This window comes from Cydia splendana, chromosome 2 (assembly GCF_910591565.1).
Source record: "Cydia splendana chromosome 2, ilCydSple1.2, whole genome shotgun sequence".
Classification (NCBI taxonomy): Eukaryota; Metazoa; Arthropoda; class Insecta; order Lepidoptera; family Tortricidae; genus Cydia; species Cydia splendana.
The window spans coordinates 17,199,808-17,225,595 of NC_085961.1; the positions used below are offsets into that span (position 1 = coordinate 17,199,808).

Below are 25,788 nucleotides of genomic sequence, written 5' to 3' on the forward strand. Positions count from 1 at the left end.
CTTAGACTTTCTCGTATTGATGAGGGCTTTTATATTGATTAAAATTAATTTGTCGTGGAAATGTTAACACAGTGTTTGTAAATGAATGATTGATTGATTGAGAGTGTTCCAGGTTTTGGTAGGGTACTTAATATTATTGCATGTAAATTAGTATATTAGGAACATCTAAATAATCGTATAATCTAATATTTACCCCAAGCAGAAGAGGTTGATGACGACTGCTTCTTTGTTTACCAAATTTCTAATCTAAAAAAATGAGGTACAACCTGGTTTATTCACAGTACCTTATAATTCAAAATAAAACATCGATTTCTACTCTATAATTTCTACTACCTGAATGAAGTATGTAGTAGCCTCTGGTTATTGCTTGTATTAATTAACCGACTTAAAAAAAAGAGGAGGTTATTTTTTAAGTTTTAAGCATTTAAGTAGTAGTAGTAGTAGTAGTACTTATCACTTTTTTGTACACAACATAAGTTTAAATGCGTTCGAGCGCCGATAGTCCGAGGCTAAAATGATGCCTTGCACCGGAGTTAAACACTCTACTTTTCATTACGAATGCGAGGAAAGTAAAATGAATGTGTTTTTTTAAAAACATGACTAAGTATAAATTTTTATTGTGTTTATTGAGGGTACTTTCAATTAACAATTTAGGCAAAAGTATCGTTATTTATGGAATGGGGAGTCAAATATCAGAATGGAAATTGTATAACAAATCCATTTATACCTACCCAAATTTAAATTGCTTATCGTAAAAAAAAACGAAATTGGAACCTAAATTGCTCTAGTGCAGAAACGTTTCATTTTCTGCACACCTTTTAGAACAACAATGACCCTCTTTCAGAGCATCAGAAATGAAAAATAAATTACAGTAATGGAAGTACAAAGGCGAACTTAATAGCGTAAAACGAACCTGCTTGAAAAACGCCATGTCAAGGGTTCCACAATACTTGTTTATTGCCATTGAAATGGCTGTCTTTAGCCGTTCACATCGACGGTTTTACTGCTTGCGATGTGACAGAAATGTAAATTGATCCTTGGAACGGTTATACATGAAGGAAAATATAAAAATTTAATCCTCTATTGCTGAATAAAATAAATTTTATTTTACTTAATATTTTAAGATCTTTGTGATTATTTTAGAACATATATTTTGTCTAAGGTCACGGTTAATTCCGCTTATATTAATGTTTCGAAGGTGACTACTCCGTCCTGCTCAGAAGTAGCTTCTTTCTCCCTTATTTATATTTCAATGAACCTTCAGCATGTATTTTTGATACGACCGCATATTCTAAGGGTAGTTAGTTGGTGTAGGCCCTAATTAACATACCTATTTTTATTGGTTTTATTAAAAACGTAGGTACCTACAACTTTAATTTTTCCTTATAAGAAAATCATCAAGCAATGTATCGGTTTTCTGTTTTTACTGATACAATGTCACGACTGTCAAAAGTGATAAAGATGAACGCAATATATTGCCCTCGCGAAAACAAATAACTAAATTTAATTATGCTCTACAAGAGACGTAAAGACTAAATTAAAAATTCCTTTCAGGATCGTTTCATAGCACGAAATTCTAAAATGTTTAAATTTGCGATTATATCAAAAATACACGCTATATAAACAACCCCCACTCAGTTAATAAAACAGATCCGATCTATTCTAGTAACTGGGTGAGGGTATTTTTAGACAGATTGATTTTCTGGAAAACTATCCCACTTTGCACTCTGTGGGCGTATGTAAGTACTCCCGTTTATTTCTTTACCTTTATTATTTTCTGTTACCTTTAAGGCCCTTACAATTTACAACTTTAAACACTTTTTCTTGTACACAGCAAGCGGTTTCGGCGCAGAGAAGGAGCGGAAGTTAAACTTGATTTGTTAATACTATGTCACTCCTATCAGGGATAATGGTGTTACAGAAATTTGGCAGGTATACACGAAGCCGAAGCCAACACGTAAAGCCCTTTTGGTACTTTAATGAAATGTAAGGGGTATACTGAGCGGATGTTTCCCTTGCCCACGGACTCATGGGACGCACGCAAAGGCAGCATCCGCCAGGATGTAAAGATTATTGAGAGTTGATGGAATCTAAAATGACCTAGGCTATTGTATACATATAAGTGAAAGCTTTGTACTACATACTGGGCTATGGGATATAATCCGGTAATCCGGAACCCAGTCTAATAAAATGGTACGCCAATTATAGACATTATTACTTACTGCGCATCTCGTATACTTACCAAAAGTTACTATAACTTTAAATACTTACTCGAGATGTTCCTTGTAGACGTCAAAGTCTGTAAAGACGAGCTCGACGATCTCGTGCGGCGCGGCGAGGAAGGTATAAAGCACGCAGTCGAGGTGCGGCGGGTAGGCGCGCGGGTAGTCCGGGCTGCTGAACGTGCCGCGCTCCTTTCCGAGCGTCGAAGTGAAGCGGACGCAAGTACAGCCTGGCGAGTAAAGAAAATTTACATAGATTCACTTTTAAGAGGCATATAAAACGTTATTTGTATCATTCATTAGATACTTGTAGTCTTCATTAGGTAGTCTGATATGACGTATAAATAACACTTGCACTGCGTGTACTATCAAAATCGTTTCAGACTCATCTTGGTCTAATCACAGTATAATAAAGAGTACTAGCGTACAGTATGGACACTCCCTGCCTCCCGTTGAAAGTGCCGCCCACCCGCTCTCGGTTACCTCACAGTTACCGGCTGGCAAGGACGCGACGACGACGCGGTGCGCAGAGCGGAGGCCACGTAAAATATTCAAATATTAAACAAATATTTACAAAACCTATCAGATCACACTGAAAACAAAACAATATCTATATGAACAAAAAATCATGTTTTCAACTTACATACGTAATATTTTGGTGGCCTGAATTTCCTTACATAAATGTTGTTACTTCGTTTATACTGATTCAAAATAGGAAACTATTGTATAAATCGAGCTTAGATACCCACCTTACAGCATAATACGATTCTTATTTCTTCCTAATTCGCGCAATGAGTTTTGAGTCATTTCAGTCAGAACCCTAGCACATCTTATCTCACTCACACAAGCATGGTACGTGTTGTATATGTATATATATAGAGCTGGCAACTCAGCAGCAGTCTCCCGCCATTATGAGCATCTGTCAATGTCATGTTCTATATTCGTGTCGTCTGAAATAAAGCGTTTGCTTATCGAATATTATCTGGTCGTATTAATTAATTACACCAAGTTAATTAGCGTTATAACATTGGCGACGAGCTCGAAACGATCCACATTAGAGAATGCAACTGTGTGAAAGTTGTAAATAAAAAGTGTATTACGTGTTACCATAATACATGTGTCGGCTTAACCTCCAAACAATTCAATGTTGAAATCGGTTGAAAATCTGATTCAAGCTGGAAAGAAATCTTGGATTCAAGAAAAAACTAAGCCATAATTAGTAGAAATAGCTAATTATTTAGCTCAAACACCGATATTTTCGGTTGAAAACTCGAAGATTGATGAAGTTCGGCAGTACTTGCGCGATTACGTGGACAAGGCTAAAAGTGTAGCAAATCAACCTCCTAGTATGACTTCAATAACTACGTTAGACGCTTTCAATGGAGACAACTGGATTGCATACCAGCAGCAGTTTGAATGTTTCGTGCTTATGAATCATATACCGGAAACAAAAAAGGTACCACTACTAATAACAAAACTGAGCACGACCGTATACGACCTGCTAATTACCTTATGTACGCCAACTTCTCCAGTTAATGAGACTTATTATTATTATTATTATTATTTGTACTCCATTTCGGGTTTCACGGGCCTATAAATCCCGGTCTTTTGATAGGCTTGCGTGGGGATATAGATCCAACACGTAGAGGCCCCTTGGAGAGCTTTAATGTCATGTAGAACGCCTGCTGGAACCCGTTCACAGGCGCAACAATAGACACCCATGAACCGGTCGCAGCAGGCATTGGGACTATTGTAGAAAAAGTGAACAGTATACCGGTCTATGGATTGAAGTTTGGGTGGACAATGAGACTGGGCTATTGTAAAGAGGTCCGGACACCTGCCATAACAATGTTAACACCGTCATCGAGGCAGGCGGTGACTCGCCGCTGACTAGATGGGCCCCTGAAACTGTTATTATTATTATTATTATTTCTCTTTATTTATTTTTCGTCTTAAGTTAGGTTTGTTATAATATGAATATAAAAGTAAAATATAAAAAAACACTTACAAAACAATAAAAAATACATATAAACACATTATAAAAAACCTAACCTAGGGTGCCGCCGGCAGCGGAGCTTGGCCCAAGCTGCCGGTGGTCAGGGCCGCAGAGTGAGGAACCGACGTACTATACGCGCCGTGTCCAATATTACCGCCTTCTGCATCTGACCCTTGATCCAACCACCCAGCGAGAGTCTCTCTAGGTGTTGGTCGAGACTCTTCGCTATGAGACCGTTCGCTGACACAACTATCGGAACAATGATCGTCGAGTCAACATCCCACATGGCGGTAATCTCGTGAGCTAAGTCTAGGTACTTGCTGGACTTGTCCTTCTCGGCCTTCACGAGATTCTCATCATGGGGGATGGTGACGTCGGCGAGCACGGCCCGGCGCTGCGATCGGTCTATCAGCACGATGTCAGGCTTATTGGCGACAATAGTCCTGTCAGTGATGATAGATCGATCCCAATAGAGCGTGGCACGACCATTCTCGAGAACAGGCGCAGGTAAGTACTTGTAGTACGGTACTTCGCGGTCCACAAGGCCGTATAGAAGAGCAAGTTGCTGGTGAATAATCCTGGCTACGAGATTATGTCTGTGCAAGTACTCACCGTTAGCAAGATGAGAACAACCGGAAATGATATGCCTGAGTGACTCTCCGGGACGGCGGCATGCCCGACAAATGTCGCCCGTACCGTCCTTCAGGATATATTTCCGATAGTTGTTCGTCATCATCACTTCGTCCGCAATTGCACAGGCAAAACCCTCGGTTTCTCCGAAGAGGTCCCCGAATCGTAACCAGTTCACCGACGCGAGCAGGTCCACATCGGGTCCCGTGAGGGCCTTGTAGAACCGCCCGTGTAGCGCCTTACTCTCCCATGCCGCCTTGCGATCCGCAGTACTTAGTACCACAGGTTTGCGCCAGTTCTCGTTTGCCAAGGAGAGCGGCGTGAGGTTCCTGTCTACTGCCACCACATCACGAGGCATCCCACACTCGTTGTTAAGGAAATAATTCCTGAGATTGTACACCTCGCGGTTGTGGAGATCCTTGGCGTTTAGGAAGCCTCGGCCTCCACACTTCCGTGGGATGTACAATCTCATAACTGACGAGCGTGGGTGTAGCATGCGATGTGTGGTGAGCAGTGACCGGACCCTCCGATCCAGGGCGTCCAGCTCGGTCTGAGTCCACCTTAGTATGCCAAAGGAGTATGTGAGAAGAGGCATTACCCAGGCGTTGAAGGCGCGCACTTTGTTGCCTCCTGACAAAAGACTGTTAAGGACTTTTGTGAGCCGACTGAAAAAGCGCTCCTTCACCGACCGTCTAATACCCTCGTCCTCAATACCCAACGACTGTGACATACCAAGGTATTTATAGGTCTCTGATTCAGAGATAGACCTGAAAGACATTGTCTCAGAAAGTTGTAAATTTGTTGAATTTACAACCTTCCCCCGCTGTACATGCATAACCGCACATTTATCGACACCAAACTCCATGTTGATGGCACTACTGAAGACTTCGGTGGTTTTCAGTAGCTCCAACAAGCCTTGGGTATTTGGTGCAAATAATTTGAGGTCATCCATGTACAGAAGGTGAGAAATAACTTCACCCTCTCTCCGAAGCCGGCAACCTAGTCCCAAATCCTTCAGCAAGGTGCTGAGGGGATTCAGAGCTAGGCAGAACCATAGCGGACTCAGACTGTCGCCCTGAAATATTCCTCGCTCAATCCTTATAAAATCCTGTGGGCCAGGTCGGTCATCCCCACCTCCTGGTTGACGAAGGACTGTGGTCCACTGCCCCATACACGCGCTTAGGAAGGCTCTCAAAGCTGCATCAACTTTGTACAGCTCTAAGACCCTCCCCAGCCATGAATGAGGCACCGAATCATAGGCCTTCTTGTAGTCAATCCAAGCGGCTGAGAGGGCCCCTTGGTCCGCCGGATTTGTTGGCAGATGGTCATGTCTATGAGGAGGAGCTCTTTAGTACCACGGGACCCAACCCTACATCCATTTTGAGCAGAGGCCAAAATATTGTTTGCGACAATGTGCGCGTTGATTTTTGCTCTCAAAATGGATGTAAGGAGCTTGTAGAGTGTAGGCAAGCATGTGATGGGTCTGTAGTTCTTCGCTTCCGTGGTACTACCGGACTTATAGAGCAGGAAGGTGACACCAGTTGTTAAGGAAGGTGGGAGAGAACCAAGTTCGAGGGCTTGTTGAAATTGTGCTGCTAAGTAAGAGTGCGAGCATCGGAACCATTTTAGCCAGAAGTTGTGCAATCCATCCGGCCCAGGACTTTTCCAGTTCTGGGCCGTGCGGATGGCACAACTTACGTCATCGGGGCTGATGGTGACTGCCCCCATAGGTTCAATGGACTCGCACTCACGCTCGACAACACTCATCCAACTCCCCTCGGTGTGTCCGACAGGCACCGACCAGATGCTACGCCAGAAGTCATTCATGACAGTAGCATCCGGTGGCCGCGAGTCGGACGCACGAAGGTTGGTTTCCTCCCACTTTCGGTACATCTTCCTTTGGTCACTCTGGAAAAGACGATTCTGCTGGAATCGGTCCACACGCTCTCTGTAGCGGCGAATACGGTTTGCCCATGCATAGACTTTCTGCTTTAGAAAGTCGATGCGCTCCGTGACGTTGGCCATGTAGTCGCGGGGCCTGATATCCGTCCCCACGAATGCCTGGTTTACAAAGCGCATTACTCGGGGGCGATTGTTGCCCCCCCTGAAGCAGATCAGCTTTGCGATAAGAGTCCTAAAAGAGCTGATACGTCGCTCGATCCGTATTTGCCATGCGGGGGCACCTCCGGCGGTCCTAGGTGCACGTTCAGAGTCCGGAAACTTGACTCGTGCAACACGGCACGCCGCGATGGCTCCGCAATACATGATCGCGTGCGTATCATCTAAATCTTTACTAGTCCGCAAATATGGCTCTAGTAAAGCGTTTAGGGCTCCCATTAGCGCTAGATTGTGTCTATTCATAGGCAAACGTGGTAATCGTGGCCTAGTATCGGGTGTGGAGCGATACCGCGTAATCGCCTCGTCCAGAGTCCTCCTCAGTTGCTCATTGGCTGTACTACCCACACTCTGCGCGAACTCCTCCTCGTCGGCACTGAGATCTACCCGCGGCGCCCCCGGTGCCCCTTATTATTATTATTATTCTCTTTATTCATTTCTCATCTTAAGTTAGGTTATTTTACTTTCTTTATTATTATTATTATTATTTATTATTCATCATCATCATCATCTCAGCCATAAGACGTCCACTGCTGAACATTTATTATTATTATGAGCCCATATTGTCCCACTGTTGGGCAAAGGCCTCCCTCTTATTCTTCCACGTATCCCTATCCGCAGAAGTCTCCCACCAGTCTCTGTCAAAAGCGTCAAGCTCGTCCCGCCATCTCCGACGAGGTCTACCGTGACGCCTTACAATTTGTGGTACCCAACGGGTGGCTGTTTTGGCCCACAGGTCTTCTGGCATACGGCTGACGTGTCCTGCCCAATCCCATTTGAGCTTGGCGGCAGTTTCAGCCACATCAGTTATTCCAGTTTTGGAACGTAGTATTGTATTTTTAATGCGATCGGTTAATTTCACGCTCAGAATACTACGTTCCATGGCTCGCTGACAAACCTTGAGTTTGGATTTCTGAGCCTTTGTCAAAGACCAAGTCTGTGCTCCATAGGTAAGGATGGGGAGAATGCACATGTCCATGAGTTTTCTTTTAAGTGATATAGGTAGGTTTCCCTTCATGTGCTCCTTCATGGACCAAAAGCTCCTCCAGGCATTCTCGGTCCGTCTTGCGACTTCTTTGTCTTGCCGTGCCTGGAAGGAGACAATTTGGCCCAGGTATATATACTCATGGACATATCCTACTTCTCTCCCGTCCACTTCTACTGATATTGGTGCACTGTTGGTCATGAGCTTGGTCTTTGACATGTTCATTGATAATCCAACCTCAAGGCTTGCCCTGCTTAGGTCCTGCAGCATGACGCGGAGCTCCGTAGCTGTAGATGAGAACAGGACAATGTCATCGGCGAAACGCAGATTGGTTAACTGCTTTCCGCCGACGTCAATTCCTTTGTGTTCCCATCCTGCCGCCAGCTTCCTGAACACCTGTTCAAGGGTGCTGTTGAATAACTTGGGTGACAGGGGATCGCCTTGCTTGACGCCTTTGTTTATGTTGAAAGACGGTCCAGGAGACTGTAATTTGATACAGGCGGTGCTGGAGGTATAGATGTTGCTGATAAGGTGTACATATGTGGAATCTATGCCTTGGTTCTGGAGTGCGGAAAATATGGATGTGTGGGTTATACTGTCAAAAGCTTTACTATAGTCTACAAAGGCCAAATAAAGAGGGATGCGAAATTCATGGTACTTTTCAATGATCTGGTTCAAGGTTTGCAAGTGGTCTGTGGTAGAAAGTCCTGGTCGGAACCCGGCCTGTTCGGGAGGTTGATTACTATCTAATTTGCCGGCGATACGATGTTCAATTACTTTAATAAAGGTTTTATAGAGGTGCGAAACAAGGCTAATGGGTCTATAATTATTGATATCCGATTTATTTCCTTTCTTGTGTAGTAAAATGATGTTTGAATGACAGAACTTTTCGGGAATATTGCCTGATTTTAAAATGGAGTTGAATAGATTAGTGATATGCGGTAAGAGTGTAGGTTCTCCTATTTTCAGTACCTCAGTCGTAATGCCGTCCTCACCAGGGCTTTTCCCGTATTTCATCTTTGCGAGAGCGAGATGAACCTCGTAGCCAGTAATGGGTGGGATGGAATCAGGACAGGAGTAATTGAGACTATTGAGAGTAGGTTCAACAAAATTTTGGTCGGAATACAACTGTTTGTAAAAGCTAGTACAAATGTGTGTTACTTTCTCCCGACTTCCTTGTTTTACGCCTCTATCATCTTGCAAGCAGGTTATCCAAGTTTTGCCTTTCGACATGCCCTGTTTAGCAATTTTTAAGGAACGATTCTTCTCCAATGCTGTCTGTATTAATGTGTTGTTGTATTTTCTAATATCGCTTCTAATGCTCCGCTTTACTTGTCTGTCAATTAATTTGTATTGTGTGCCAGTAATATTAAGTCGGTGCGTTTCCCTTTGTTTAAGTAGATTTAAGGTTTCAGTGGATAGTTTCTTAAGTTTATGTTTCTGCTTTTTAATGATGTTGCTTGCGAATCTAATACTCTTCTCTATTTTGACATATTCTTGGTCTACGTCGTCGGTATCCGGGTATTTTTTTAATAAGTCAAAGGCATTATGTAATTCTAGGTTAAAACGGTCTTTGTTCAATATGAGAACTTCTTTATCTAGTTTCTTAATTTTGGTTACTATTTTAATATGTCGGTAAACTTTTGAATTAAACTTTAGTCGGATTCGGATGGGCCTGTGATCTGAATTATACTGTATATTGTTAATAACTTCCACATTCTGTACAATTTGTTTACTTGGGGTGGATGTAAGAATAAAATCTATTTCATTTTTGGTTTCACCGTTAGGTGAAATCCAAGTCCATCTGCGGTGGGGCTTTTTGTAAAAGAAAGAGTTGCAGATACTTAGATTTTGTCCAAAAGCGAACTGGATAAGGCGGGTACCACGTTCGTTTCGGTTTCCCAAACCATAAGGTCCTAGAATTCGATCATTATCCAGTTCTTCTCTTGTCCCAAGTTTTGCGTTGAAATCACCGAGTACTATATTCCAAGTACCACGGTGCTCATCGCAGGCTCTGTTGAGTAAATCATAAAACTCTTCTATTTCTTCGTCCGGGTGCGATGAAGTGGGGGCATATACTTGAATGATGGTAATGGTTTCCTTAGCTGTGGCACGAAACTTCAGCACAGCGATCCGCTCGGAATGGGCAATGAACTCTTGAATGTTGTCTTTCCATCGTTTAGCAACCATAAAGCCAATTCCGTTAAGACCACCAGCTTTTCCGTTGTAGAAAAATATGTTTTCTTCGCGTTCAATAATGACCTCCCCTTCTCTTCTCACCTCAGACAGTCCGACAATATCCCATGAGATGTTCTTAAGAGCATTTTCTAATTCTAAAAGTCTTTCCTCCGTTCTTAAAGTGCGGACATTGTATGTTAGAATGTTTAGCTTTTTATCAGTATTCCTTTTAACGTTTGCTTTATTCATTTGACGGTTGGGAGGTATCGCCACCTGGGGATTCTTAGCACCCCGTACTCCAGCGCGATGCCGCCCACCGTCATCGGCAGCACCGCAGCTGGAGCTGCCAGGCACTTGGGGCCGAGTTTTGGGTTTACGTTTCATTATTTGAGGGGATTGGACGGTTAACCCACCACGCTCGTCCAGTGCGTGTTGGTGAGTGGACAGTAAGCCTGCTAACTAGGCTTGTGAGCGCCGCCGTTGACGTACTAGACGTTCTTCCGCCGCCGCTCTGAACCAGTACCCTGTCCTGGCACCGGTTGTTTCAACCAGACCGCACATTACGTGCGCCCTAAGTTGACTTTACCTACACAATAAAGTGCACGACAGTTTAACGTCTTATCGAGGACGAAATGAGACTTATACAAACATATGTGATAAGTTAAAAAAACATTATCATCCCGTAAAGAACCAGGCCTTACATCAAGCAGAATTTCGAAACAGATGTCAAAAAGCTGATGAAACTATAGACCAATACATAATAGAACTGAAAAAACTGTCTAAAAAGATTTGAACTATTAAAGCAAGCCGACCAGTCATTGGAAATGTTGACAAGCATTGGTAAGACAGCGGAAACAGCATACAAATTGGCATTTACTAAGGAAAAGGAAACCCAAATGTTCAAACTTCAAGACGCGACAAGAAAAAAGGGAACTGGTCAAAGAACAATGCCAACAAACAAGCAAACTTCTGGAATGACATGTTATTGCTGCGGCAAGGGTGGACATATGAAGGCACAATGTTGACTGCGTCAGAAATTTTGTAGTGAGTGTGGTGTTAAGGGGCATATTTTTAAAATGTGTGGTAGTAATAGGCAAATAAAAGTAAAAAATGTGAATGTAGTTGAGTCTGATCAACAAAGTGATTATTGTAATGTTGTTAAAGAAAACCTCTCAGAAGATACTGATTATTTTGATGTGTTTTATTTTAGCAATAAGAGAAAAATTTCACCGGTTATGTTAAACATTTCTGTAAATGGAATCACCATGGACTTTGAAGTTGACACAGGAGCCGAGGTAAGTACAATAACTTTAGCAGAAAAACAGAAACATTTTCCAAATTTAGAGATCATCAAGAGAAATGTTATATTTACCAACTTTGATCAGTCAACTTCAATGCCCTTAGGTGCTATTGAAAACCTATGTGTGGAGTATGGGTCTGTAAAGGCAAATAAGCAAAGACTATTTGTTGTAAAGGATGAAATGCCTAAAATTATTGGAAAGGATTGGCTATCTTTACTACAACTATGGCCCCTAAAATTTGAGCAAAATTCATGTGAGGAAGCAAAACAAAATGTGTGTGAAAATACATCTAAGGATAAATTAATTACTAAAATAAAAAATGAGTTTGCTACCATTTTTGAGCCTGGCATGGGTGTATATAAAGGTGAGCCAATCCATTTGTCAAAGAAACCTGATGCTAAGCCAGTGTTTATGCCAGTGAGATCTGTCCCATACGCTTTAAAAGATAAAGTTAGAGACGAAATTAGAAGATTAGTTGATCAAAAGCGTATTGAGCCAGTGGAATACTCTGAGTGGGGTACACCGGTGGTCCCAGTCTTGAAACCAGATGGGTCAGTTCGATTATGTGGGGATTATCGGATAACAATAAATAAATATTTGCAGATTGATCATTATCCATTGCCAACTATTGATCATATTTTAATGAAAATGCAGGGAAATAATTATTTTTGTGAACTTGATTTACAGGAAGCCTATCTGCAGGCTCCATTAGATAAAGAATCCCAGAAATTAGCAACCATTGTCACGGAGGAGGGCATATACAAATACTTATACTTACCTTTTGGGGTCAGTACCGGCCCAGGGTCATTCCAAAGGCTAATAAAACAAAAATTAAACGGCTTAGACATAATAGTCTATATTGATAACATATATGTATATGGAAAAACCCTATCAGAAACTAATCAGAAGTTGAGGGAGGTATTAAAAAGACTAACGGATTCAGGGTTAAAACTAAAACTTAATAAATGCAAATTTTTTGAAGAATCTCTAAATATTTTTGGTTTTGAAGTAAACAAGAGTGGGGTAAAAATTATTAAAAGCAACATTGAACCTTTGTTATCATTACCACGCCCTGACTCTGTAAAAATATTAAAATCCTTTCTGGGAAAAGTAAATTACTTTAACAGATTCCTGCAAAACAGGGCAATATTACTGAAGCCACTGTATGACTGTCTAAGAAAGGATAAATTTGTGTGGACTGAGGAATGTGACAGTGCATTTCATAATATAAAAAAAGCTCTTGCTAACACGTCCTCACTCTCACATTTTGATCCAAATGCAATAATAATACTGACATGTGATTCATCAGATTGTGGAGTTGGTGCCGTGTTATCTATAAAAGACCAAAATAATGTTATAAAACCAGTGGCGTTTGCCAGTAAAAAATTAAATGATACCCAAATTAAATATCCCATTCTTGAAAAAGAAGCTTATGCTGTGATTTTTGGTGTGAACAAATTCTATGACTACCTATTTGGGAAAAAATTTATACTTCAAACGGATAATGAGGCATTAACAAAAATATTGGGTCCAAAGCATGGCATACCAAGAATGGCAGCACGGCGTTTGCAATACTGGTCAATATTTTTGAGTGCATTTGATTATGAAATTCAACATGTAAAGTCACAAAATAATCCTGCAGATTATTTATCCCGAGTTACAAATTGTCAGGATGAAAGTTTTAAAATTTTTGATTTAATTCAAAAAGATGACCAGTGTAACACTATTAATTACATACATAATGCAAATATCAACACACTAAATTGGAAAAATGTTCAAAGTGAAACAAAAAAGGATAAAATGTTGTGTGATGTGTTGAGATTTTGTAGGGATGGCTGGCCACAAAAAAATGATCTAGGGGAAGAATATGAACCTTACTTTAAAAAGAAAGATGAGATTTCTATGGAAAAAGATTGTTTACTTTGGGGTTACCGAGTAATTATACCACAGACTATTAGAAATTGTTTACTGCAGGAGTTACATGCAAGTCACTTAGGGACTACAAGGATGAAAGAGATATCTAGATCCTATTTTTGGTGGCCAGACATGGATGTAGATGTAGAAAATATAACAAAAAGTTGCTTGATATGTTTACAAAACCATAAAAATCCAGAAAAAGCCAAGTTATCAGTATGGCCACAGCCACCGGCGGTCTGGCATAGGTTGCATGCTGACTTTTTGGGTCCTTTGTTTGTCAAAAATGTTTTTGGTTGTCATAGATGCACATTCCAAATGGCCGGAGGCTGTAGCAATGACAAAGATAACCGCGCAAAAGACTATTGATGTGTTTAAAAATATTTTTGTACGTTATGGCTATCCTTTGACACTTGTGACTGATAATGGCCCGACATGGACCAGTGGGGAATTTAAACAATTTTGTAATTTAGTAGGAGTTAAACAAGTATTCACTCCGCCATATCACCCGGCTACGAATGGGTTGGCAGAACGTTTTGTAGAGTCATTCAAATCTCATGTTGTAAAAATCGTAGAAAGTGGACATAGTGTAGAGTATGCATGTAATCTGTTCCTATTCGATTATAGGTCCACGGTACATAAGAGCACAGGTCAAAGTCCAGCCAAATTAATGTATGGAAGGGAATTGAGAAGTCGTTTTTCCTTGATTAGACCTAACCCTGTTAGTGATAAAATAGATTTAGAACAAGTAAAACAAACTATGAATAGTAAGGATGTTATAAAACAATTTTCAATTGGTGAAAAGGTGATGGTACGCGACCACAGAAAGAACCAAAAAAATAGGTCTCTAGGTAAAATAACTGAAGTTTTAGTTCCAGGGGTAACTTATAATGTAGAAGTAGATGGTCTAATATGGAAAAGACACGTGAATCAATTACTCGAATGTTCTCAAAGCATAGAGTAGTTACTTAGATAAGTTGAGATTTACAACTATTTTTTGTAAGTGGAGGGAGAGTGTTGTATATATATATAGAGCTGGCAACTCAGCAGCAGTCTCCCGCCATTATGAGCATCTGTCAATGTCATGTTCTATATTCGTGTCGTCTGAAATAAAGCGTTTGCTTATCGAATATTATCTGGTCGTATTAATTAATTACACCAAGTTAATTAGCGTTATAACAGTACGCGTTCACCTACACGAGCGTAGACTGTGTGCGTATATAGGAACGCGTTTGTTTCATGCATTTGATCGCCAGTGTCCGAGGTGTGGTCTAACTCTACCTATTATTTTAATGCACATAGATGATTGAAACGAGGCGATTAGGTACCTACATTAATAAATATATATCAATGATTCATAAAAACAATTAAGTCTAATAAAACTCATTTTAAGTACATACTATATTATGCAGAGTGATTTCCAAGAGCACCAAAAGTTCGTGCCATAAATATGACAGCAACGCTGTAAGCGAATGGAAATTAAATTACCTTCATATTGGAGCTGACATTAGAAAGAGGGATAATATGATTGTAATAACATACAAAGTACCTCTACGTAATATGACATCTGAGGAAAATAAGCGTATGTATGTGCTTCTAAAAGAGAACAGCAATATAATACATATCATTTAGGTACAAAAGTCTAGTGAAAACAATCGCATCATTAAAAGACGGCTCTGTGTAGTACAATAAAGATTCTTGCAAAAGGTAATAACAGTAGATAAAAACTACCTTTTTAGCTATATTAATACTGTCAGCTCCATAGGTAGTAAATTCGACTCCCTAGAATCAATGCAGTAGGGCAACTACCTATCTCTGTGGCTAACTGTACCTATTTAAATTAACTAACGAAAAAGGGCCAAGAGCATGACGGGCCATGCCCAATGCTCAGTGTAGGGTTCCGTAGTTACCCGTCCGTCACAAATAGACTACCTTGAACGGGTGCTTTAGTAAGTATCATGTACAGCTGTACATCAGCTGCAGAGATAAGCCCCCCCCCCTGCATATAAGTTTGTACTTATTATGCATACGAACCAGCCAAGTCAGTTGCTGACCTTTCATTACATCCCAAGTGAACTAGAACTTGGCACTCATATACATTATTTTGCCAGCGAAGTCAACAACGACGAATATTCTTAATGTTGAACTTGGCTCTCTTAATGTTGAATTTCACATTTATGTTTTTGATGCGATATTTTATTCAAGGTACCTATTACATTTTTACTATTCATTGCATTGTTATTAAACGATCATTCGGCCCGCCTGAAGGTAAGCGGACACCATAGCGTAGTACCATTTGTGGTACAAAGGATTTCTATTTTCGTTGTATTTATGTATATATGTAGGTAGTAAAAACGATCAGTACCTATAACTTAATGGGCTTAGCAAAAGCTTTGGACGAGTTTACTCATAAATAACGCCCATTAGGTTTTCCATAACTCTATATTATAAAACGTGTTATGACGATAAGGAAAATAACGCACGAGTATTACGCGGGCAAACGGGCCAAGTTCCAGTGCGGTATTATATGGACAGTGGTTCCGTTTATCAATTTCGTTTATATTATTAATGCAGCTATGTATAAAAATATGAATTTATTTTTAGACCATTATCAATAAAAACTTTGGACCTTAAAAAAATATTTCGAAATCATATTTAAAATTGTATTTATCTCAAATGCAACCTAATATATAACAACACGCGTGCTCGCGCGGGCTGGAGCTTCCGGCGCGTCGTTTTCAATGGAAAGCACCACTATCAGCCGTCATAGAAAATGACATGTCGGACGCCTCGGCCCGAGCACGGCCCGGTCTAGCGTGAGTCATCCTTATTTCATGGTGATCTCCGAAATGTGGCAGATATTGCGCTCATGTCGAAAATGAGTTTGTGCCGATGAATATTTAAGACTAAACCTCGTATATGAACTTTGTTTTACCTCATGTAATCTCGCTCGGTGTGAAAATGAGAAATCCAAGATGTTTTAGCAAAATTAAAAATAAACGTACGCATCGTTACGGTTTGTATTTTTGGCAAATAGAGTTTAAATAAATGGATAACATGTTTTTCTCTCAGCTTAAATAAATACGTGAATTGGAATATATCCCTGAATAAACGTTATATTCATCGAAACGATCCCGTATCTGATAGTTTTATTTAAATAAAGTTTTGTACATATTTAACCAGTTTAATAGAGTATGATATTAATACTCTCTCTTCTTTCAATTTAAGATCTAGGCTCTTGTCGGTGCAGCGTGATGAAGTTGTCTCCACCTTGGTCGGTCCAAAGCCAGCCCCTTAGTGTCCTGGTACGACACGGCCCCTACATGCTCCTTTACTTGGCTCATATAACTCTTCCTTGGTCTTCCCCTCCCTCTCTTTCCATTTATTTTCCCTTCTATGATGTTTCTGATGAAGTGGTCGTGTCGTAGCAGGTGGCCTATCATTCTTCCTCTTCTATTTTTAATAACACTCATTAGACTTCTCTTTTCTTTCACTCTGTTTAGGACAGCTACAAATATTAATACTCTCTACTTAGACGAATATAAACTTTACTAAATCATTTATATCTATGCATACATGAGTAAATGAATAATTTCGTATGATTTTCTATCTTTGACAAATTGTACTATTTATTATTGAGCAAATTATTTTTGTAAAGTGCTGTGTATCATAATATCTTTATTTATCATAGAAGGCTATTTAACAAAAGCATATCGAATCGTATATTCCGATATTGATTAGCTTTTATAATAACATTAGCATACATAAATATTGACATTAATAACCGTGCATTCATAGATGAAATAAAAAAATGAAAAACAAGTTATTATAATACACATACCTACCTACTGAGATGAGTGGCCAGGTGAAAACAGAATAACATACTCTATCAATCATTAGGGATTTGCTCGAAAATTTTGCCCGCAAAGCTCTGAGAGTTCCTCTCAAGTCGCTTCCATCCATTTAAGACTAAGTAAGGTTAATTAAGACCTCAACATCTTCCATTAACAAGAAGGACTATATAACCCAATTAATCAACAGGCGAAATCTAATAAGGCACCACATTTCTCCTTTCCGATATCCTGTCTTTAGCAATTTGTTAAAACTGCCAGAGGAAATCAGGGAAAATTCAATTATATGCCGCCCGTGTCCTAGAGAGCCAAGCTTTTAAATTATTTATCGGTATTTATCTTTCTTCGGTTCGATGTTTCTAATAAATGGGAATCGGTTTGGGGTGACACGAGTGACTGATCGGTGCTCTGCACGGGCAAATGCATTGGTATCGAGTTTGAACGCGGGTGACGGATTGGTGATTAATGTAATGCAATCAAAATGACACAGATGCCGATTTCAGGCGCTATTGATGACGAGGGTTAATACGATTTTATTTATCATGTACTTATAGGATAATCAAAAAATATCATATTATTATTCAGTGTATGGCAGCAAGGCTGAAAAGTAAGTGAAGTATTTAATTAAAACCAAAATGTTACTTTGCTATTCCGCGAGAATATTCTTCCCGCGGAATAGCAAAGCAATATTTTGTTTATGGATTTCCGCAAAGCTGATTCTATTCTAAAAACTTGGAAATGCCTTTTTTGTTTTGCCCTTGTTTTCTCCAATTGGTGTACAAATACAAAATCGTTTATTTGTCCAACATAGGTATGAAACGAGATATTGTGCTGTAAGTAGACACAACTTTACAAGTAACGGATTTACAAAGTTCAAATGCCGCTCCTGATAATGGCTTGCGTCATATATACTTACATTACTTACTCATTTGGCTCAAAACACTCGCCTGTAATTCTACCAAAGAACGCAACAAAATAACATGAAAACCTATTTTACAAAAACATCATCAACGAGTGAAGACAAAGAAGTACTTACATATTTTAACGCGCACTGAATGGAGTAAGTGTTAATAAAATAAGGGAATTTCACACCCACCCGGATTTATAGCGAGTCCTTCATCCACCGTGTGCAGAGATAAGTGGATGAGCAGAATGAGCGCAGTTGATGTCTGAAAAAGAAAAAGTATATTTAAAATTCATTTTTAGAGAGCCGTAGCCAAAATAGCAAAAACGGAACCCTCATAGTTTCGTCATTATGACCGTCTGTCCGTCTGTGATAACACTAACTAAACGAGATAAAGTGGAAATTTAAAACAACATAACGACTTTATGAACAAGTACAGGGCCTACTTTAGAAATATAATATTTAGGTTCCAATATGAAATAAAATGGTATTAAACTTGTAGGTACCACTGGAAAACTACACACACATCCATCAGTAGCTCTGTGATATCTGATTGGAGACATAACCTCTCTACCTTTTATAGTCAAATAAAACCGAAATCATAATGCTGTTTGTGTCATTTGCTGTTTTACGACAGACACGTAGCAATTCTATTAGATAGGTACTCAAGTACATTGAATGTAGCTCGCTGATGTTATGGTTTGTAATAAAATTATTGGGGAATGTTCTAGGCATTCAGATACTAATATACTGTCTTCTTCAAATATTTAATACAACTTGTTGATTAGTAAGAGATAATTATTTACATTGATGTTCTAGAAGAATGTCCAAAGTTTAGTTATAAATAAAACGAGATCGATTATTACTTACAATTTGGCTTTTATTTGAGTTTTCCCTTACGTATCCGCAATAACCTCATCCTCCCCTACAGTTAGAATATATTCACATAGTTCACCGTCCACAAGTCTTTCATCTTGTTTTATAATTATTTTGGCATTAAACCTTCAGCCATTTCCGCATAAATAAATAAAAACTGGATAGTGGACCTACATATTTCAACAGGATTACACGCCATATTAATGTCCAATTGTCCAGAATGGATGTAACCGCGTAGGAAGTTTTTAGACAGCTTTGCTTTGGTGTTTGGTCCCAGTCAACCTAACACGCTCAATCCTCGTTTCGCTCGTCATCGTACCTATCTTTCGTTTTTGGCAGATTATTTACCATGAAAACTGGTTTTAACTAGTAAAAACGCGTTTTCCCTAATCGCTAGGGGAAAACCCGTAGTGTTGGTTTTCCCCTATCCAAGGCACTTTGCAAAAACTAGTTTTGACTGAAAAATCCCATTTAAATCTAGTTTTCACCGACCCGTTTCGGAAAACTAGTTTTAACTAGACAAAACGCGTTTTCATTGAGGCGACACGGAAAACAAGTTTTAACAAACATACCTACACGCTGTTAAATGACGGGTTGTGTCTGAAAGGGAAGGCAGCAAATAGCCGGGTAGATTACATAGTTTCATTGGTAGTTAGTATTTACACACTACATCCGTAAATTAAAGGCCAATTGAATTGAGCACGCAAAGTTTCGGACCTTTACTTGAACACAAGACCTTCGAAACTTCGTGAGTCGAAATAACTATTAAGCCACTGCTCTGATTTTCTTCGAACAAAGCGCACGAAGTGTTAAGCCTGGATTTAATACATTAAATAGGTATAATTCACAATAAAATGTGCATCAATTAATAGTGACCTAACTGACCAACTAAGATCTCATTTTGATTCTCAAAGAAAAAAAATATCACCGGGAAGAGCTTTTACAGCATTCGAGATATTTACATATTATTTGTTTTATCGACTTCTTTGACTTCGACTTCAGCTAATTTCCACTAAGAATATTACGAAGCTACGAAGGTTATCATAAGGCTGGAAATGTTCTAGGAATTTTCTTAAAATCGGAAAAAAAATCTATTTTGGAAACAGAAAAAGTCGTATACCATACATGAATGTGTAACTTTTACTAACACAAAAACTACGCAGAGTACAAATTAGAGATGCCACGAATATTCGGCAACTATTCGGTATTCGGCCTATTCGGCCATTTCGCCGAATATCCGGTAATCGGCCGAATGTTGCCTACTATTCGGCCGAATACCGAATATCTGTTGCACCTACCTAAAAATTACACAAAAAAAACGAAAAACTAGGTATATTTAAAATGTATTCTTGAAAAGTAGTTGAATACGAAGGCACGTTTTTGAGCTCCGAGTTTTTGAGCATTTGTAGATTATAAAATATTTTATTTTTATCATGGGTCTGATTTGATTGACTCTAATTTTATAATTACATTCATTAATTCTGTTCAACATAAAAATATATCTTAGCAAACGTTGTGCTTTGATGGCGAACAGTTTTCATAATAATTGTGACTCAAAATGTTCGCATGTCATGCCGAGTATTCGGTCGCCGAATATTCGGTATTCGGCCGAGAGAGGAGCCGAATATTCGGTATTCGGTATTCGGCCAAATTCACTATTCGGGGCATCTCTAGTACAAATTGTAAACTTTTGTATACTTACATGTTTTTTACTTGACTACTTTCTTGATGCTACCAAATATTTTCACAAAAGCTAATATGTAAGTAAATAAAGCCCGAATAGTTAGTACTTTAAGCCAAAAAGCTGTACAGATAAGAGGAGGGAATAAATAAAGGGAATGGTATCATTTAGTAAATATACGTGCAATTAAACCTTTCACGCTTCGTTTCGTCTGATATAAAAGGAGTATTGGATAAGTTTAGCTATAGGACTCGCAGTTCAGTGTAGAAATTAGTACTTAATTATGACAGCAACTAAAATATGAAATGAAAAAGCTATTTTATTTGTAGGGTTAATTGTTCTTTCTAATATAATTTATTCGCTGTATTTACAGCGAAACATCGTAGGGTAGACGGAGGTTGATTGAACCACTAGGGAATATCCAGGAACCATCGACCATCGTCCATATTTTGACAAATAGGCCGAAACGTACATGTATCTAAATATTTATACGAGTGTTATTGTGCATCTGCACGCTAGTCACAGTAAGCCACTCCGTACAAAGCGAGATGAATGCGAAAGTGAATATCAGGGCTTGTAATAATAAGCTAAAGGCCCGAGAGTCGAAACATGCTATGGGTGATTGCTCATCAGGACTACCGAAAGATAGAAATTTTATACAACTCAATGGCCATATGTCTTAAGAATAAATTAAGAGTAACTTGTATGAAGTTAAATAAGTTTTTTGCAAAAATTAGATTTTTGGTACAAGCTTTTATCGCTGACTGTACTTTTCTTTCCACAGGCAACTAATACTCCTTGAGACAATTCTAAAAAACCCAAACGCAATTAGGTTTCGTTGTTTTGTCACAGAGTTTCTATGGCCACCTCTTGTGTCCATCATCAAATCAGCTCGAGGTACCATGATATAGCATTGTCACCCGACTTCGTCGTCGTCGTCGTAAATTTAAGAGTAAGACTCTTGTCGGTGTAGCTCTCTCCATTTGACTCTATCCAGGGCCACCTCCTTGATTTCCTTATACGACATTACAGCTACCTTTTCTTTTATTTGTGTTACGTAGCTTATTCTCGGCCTTCCCCTTCCTCTCTTGCCTGCAATCTTTCCTTCTATTATGTTATTTATAAAAGCGTCATGTCGTATAAGATGACCAATCATTTTCCCTCTCCTACTCTCTATTTTGTCCTCAACAGTTGCCTTTTCTCTCCTACTCTTTTTAACACTTCTTTATTTGTGATTCTTTCTGTCCATTTGATCTTTTTCATTCTCCGCCAGCACCACATTTCAAACGCTTCTAGTAGTTCACCCGACTTACATAATTATAATGTATGCAAATTTTCAGCATCATCAAAAACCGGGAAGTGGGTCAAACTTGCAAGATTTGTACATACATACATAGTTAGGTACATTGCAAGTTTATAAAAAGCATGTAATAAAATATTGTTACTTATTATAAATTGGATTAGCGGTATCTTTTTCACTTTTATATAAATCAGCATTGACAAAAAGTGTTAGACCTAAACATTTATACCTCAAACAAACCAGCTAATAACAAGGCACCAATATTTCAGTTCTAAATTGACTTGGGAATATAGTCAGAGATGAATTGTGGTTCCTGGCTGTTTGTTTATTTAATTATTGTTCGTTCATCCGAGCTTGTTTGTGAAAACCACTTCGTCTAATATTCGATGAGCGTTTTAGTGATTCTCAGAATTCTAAATAGCTTTTGGAATTTCGTTTCTCTCAATACGAGAGGTACCTTTTAAAGGTGATGCACATTTTGTTTATTATGCTGACATATAAGCTCAGTAAGCTTTACTTACGAGTAGGTACTTGTTGTGCACCTAAATTGCCATTTCAAATGATTTTTGGGCAATATGAAGATTTTGAGAAGGATTGTTTTATTAAAACGTCGAAACTCCGTATAGAGGACAAACATTTGTATAATAACCACTATTTAGTGGTATCTACGTAACGTAGGTATCTACGTTATTTTGTTAACTGTCCTGTAGTTACCAACTAGGTATCTATATTATTTACCGATGCATAGATTTTAATCAAATATTTTAAACATTAAGTTACCTTTAGGTACCTATATATATATATGTGTATCGTATTTATTGTATATATATATATACTTCTACAAAAATAGTCAACGATCAGAGTAAAATCCACAACGCAGGATTCGTCCAAAGTACATAAAGAGCATCCGTGAGCAACTTCGCCTAAAATTTCACAAAAGTAAAATTCAGCCACAGCCATCGTCAAAAATGTACAAGTATAATCCGTAACTAGCTAAACCAAATGCGGCAACTATACCGGGTGTATAGTAGCAATACATTGCGTCTTAGAATAAACTTTAAAGTGTATTAAAAATCAAACCCCAAGTTATTTTTAAAAGTCACTGAACAAATGTTGGTCAGTATGAGGAGTACAGCATACTGTTTAATTTTTTGCTCATATTACAGGCCACACCCACTAGCGGCACTAGGTAGGTACCCATTGCACAGTAAAGTTGTCGCGATATTTTCTGGACCATAATTCAATAGTTTCTTCACAAGGTGGTCGGCTGCCTGTTTCTTCTCCCACTGTACTATAAGTCTGTATCTTTAGGTATTTAAATAAAAGTAAGCAAATAATGTTCACATTTTCGGGTAGTTATAAACATTTATTGGTTAACCAACCAAATACAAAACCGCCTGGATCTGTCACTGAACGACCTGACTTTAACCTACATTATTTGATCATGTAATGTTTTCATCTACCCTCAACTGGCTTAAGGAGCCATTTGAGGGTAGATTTTGTTTACTTTTATTTATGTAAATACCTACCTAAAGATACAGAGTATAGTAATGGGTCAATGTTGCCTGTGGAGTGGCGTTATTCTTTATACCCTCAGACACACTGCCTTACTTGATACGAGCCCGCCAGTGCGAAAGTGGCGTTGCAAACGGCAGACTTCGATTCCACTCACGATGACACTCAACAAAACTTCGGTATTTGCATGCACTCAAACCAGGTGATCTTGACGTCCTTGACCTGGCAGGGGGTTTTAACAGGGAAGTGAGTTTTAAAAACCTGTTTAAAACGTAATATACGTTTTAAGCATGTTTTAAGTGTCCCTCTATGTCAATTAGGACTATTTACAAAGTCAGAAAAAGTTCCTTAGTTCCTTTTACGCAAATATTCATGATATAAGCCAGGTTACAAAAGATACCTACTCGACGTAAAGGTCAAAATATTGCAAAGTTTTTCAATAAATCTTAAACTCAAAGGCTGAAAACATCACGTAAATATGTTAATGTATATAATTAAATTGTGAAGTAAGATAACCCCGTGAATTAGGCAAAGACACGTTGACAGCTTTAGGGGAACACGTGCATTACGCCTACCTACAGCTTCGGGATTAGCGGTGTGTGTTATAATGTGACGTAATTTGAAATTTTGAATATCGCTATTAATAACGTTGTAATATCAGTGTTGTGGGTTATCTGCGGAAACATGAATGTCTTACTCGTACCTTGTGATAAGGTGGTGGTACTGGTGCTCGACGCGGTCCCAGTACATTGTCATCTTGAAACATAAGTCATTGTCAATAGAGGTGACCGCAGGGTGTCATCTATTGGGCATTAGCATGTCGAGCACTAGTACCAACACCTTAACACTAACATATATATTTTTTTGTTTAAAGTAAGTTTATTTGAGTATTTTTATCGTACTTAAGACATATAAGAGGAATAGCCGCGCGAAACCGCCTTTCTATATTTTCCTCTCTGAATATTTACTTAGTGATTACCTAATTATAGAAAATATTTTTACACAATTCACAGAGAGGAAAACGGGAACTACGTTTGTTTGGAGAAGCGATAATCCACTATCCACTTAACACGTTCCGTGATGAGGACTTCCTCGATGTGGATATTTTACTATAAATTCTAATTAACAGTTGCTCCCGCTACTAATGTTGTTAGCAATAGAACTAAAACTATTTTATACTGTTTCATAATGAGGTTTAATTATAATAATTTCGCTAGGACAGGTGTTATGGAACCGGGACATATTGAGCCAGGTTTAAGCTAGGTGTCCAGTGTCCACAAACCACAGAGAAGTGAACATTCACCTGTCTACCCTTAATCCTTATCATGAGAACTTCACCCCATAGGTTCTAATATTTTAGCCAACCAACGTAAAGAAATGAAACGATATTTCATTGCTGCTTAAATATATCTTTAAAAGATATTTATTCCTAATTTTATATACTCCTATATATTATTAAATTTTGTTGTTTTTTTTCTCCTCCTTTAGATCTCATTTATGTTGAATTATTATTTATTGTTACTTATACTATAGGAAAAATTACATGACATTACAAAACGGACATATCGGACCAAAATTATTTTTCTAACGCATGCAATATCTATAGCAATGTGCGAGGTATTATAATTTCATCAGCCTTTTTCCTCTAATCAAAAATTTTTGTTCGATTTCTTCAGTAATTATAACAAAGGCAAGCCCAAATAACAGATCTTACTTAGTCTCCCACTTGGAATTCATTTGTCAAGCAATTTGTATTTTACGGGTGTCTGTTCTATAGGTACAATGGGTAACAGTGAAATGAAGTCGGTCCCTTTCTATTGTCATCGAGTACAAAAGTCTGAAGCTTTCTAATAATTCAAACTGATTTAAATATTCATTGATTTTGACATGTGCGAATTGACTATAGGTAGTACCTACTTAGGGCATACTGAAAATTCCTGGACTGGCCACTTAGAAAAAATAAGTCGTGTCATATATCAGAATCCAGAAACTTTCAGTATGGCCCACGGTATAGGTACATACTATAAAAAGATTCATCATCATTTCTCTTAAGAGCCTAGCTCTTGTCGGTGGAGTAATCGCCATTCCGTTCTTCTCTCTGCCACTGTTTTGAGCTCCTGATACGTCACTACGTTAATTTTCTCTTTAAAAAAAATAATAATAAAAAGATAAAAAAAAAATTAAAAGATAATAAAAAGATTATTGTAGAAATAATGAGATTTTTCAAATAATCCTCCAAAAAACTGTATCGTGTAAGTGTAAGGTAGGTACAGTCAGCAATAGGCTTAGCACAGCAATTTTATGGGGGAGGGGTACTTTT

At 38.7% G+C, this 25,788-nt stretch overlaps 1 protein-coding gene and 1 long non-coding RNA gene across 4 annotated transcripts in view; both read right to left on the reverse strand.

The window, feature by feature from the left end:
* LOC134805539 (uncharacterized) overlaps positions 1–25,788 on the reverse strand; it is a 624,519-nt gene that overhangs the window by 245,954 nt on the left and 352,777 nt on the right. The gene's annotated exons all lie outside the window — the stretch shown is intronic.
* The window catches only part of LOC134804998 (suppressor of lurcher protein 1-like), an 82,752-nt gene that overhangs the window by 37,623 nt on the left and 19,341 nt on the right, over positions 1–25,788 (reverse strand). For all 3 annotated transcript variants that reach the window (XM_063778289.1, XM_063778293.1, XM_063778299.1), the window contains 2 exons: positions 18,289–18,361; positions 2,272–2,452 (listed from right to left, as the gene is read on the reverse strand). In XM_063778289.1, the coding sequence (XP_063634359.1) occupies positions 2,272–2,452; positions 18,289–18,361 (254 nt within the window). The remainder of the gene's footprint in view (positions 1–2,271; positions 2,453–18,288; positions 18,362–25,788) is intronic.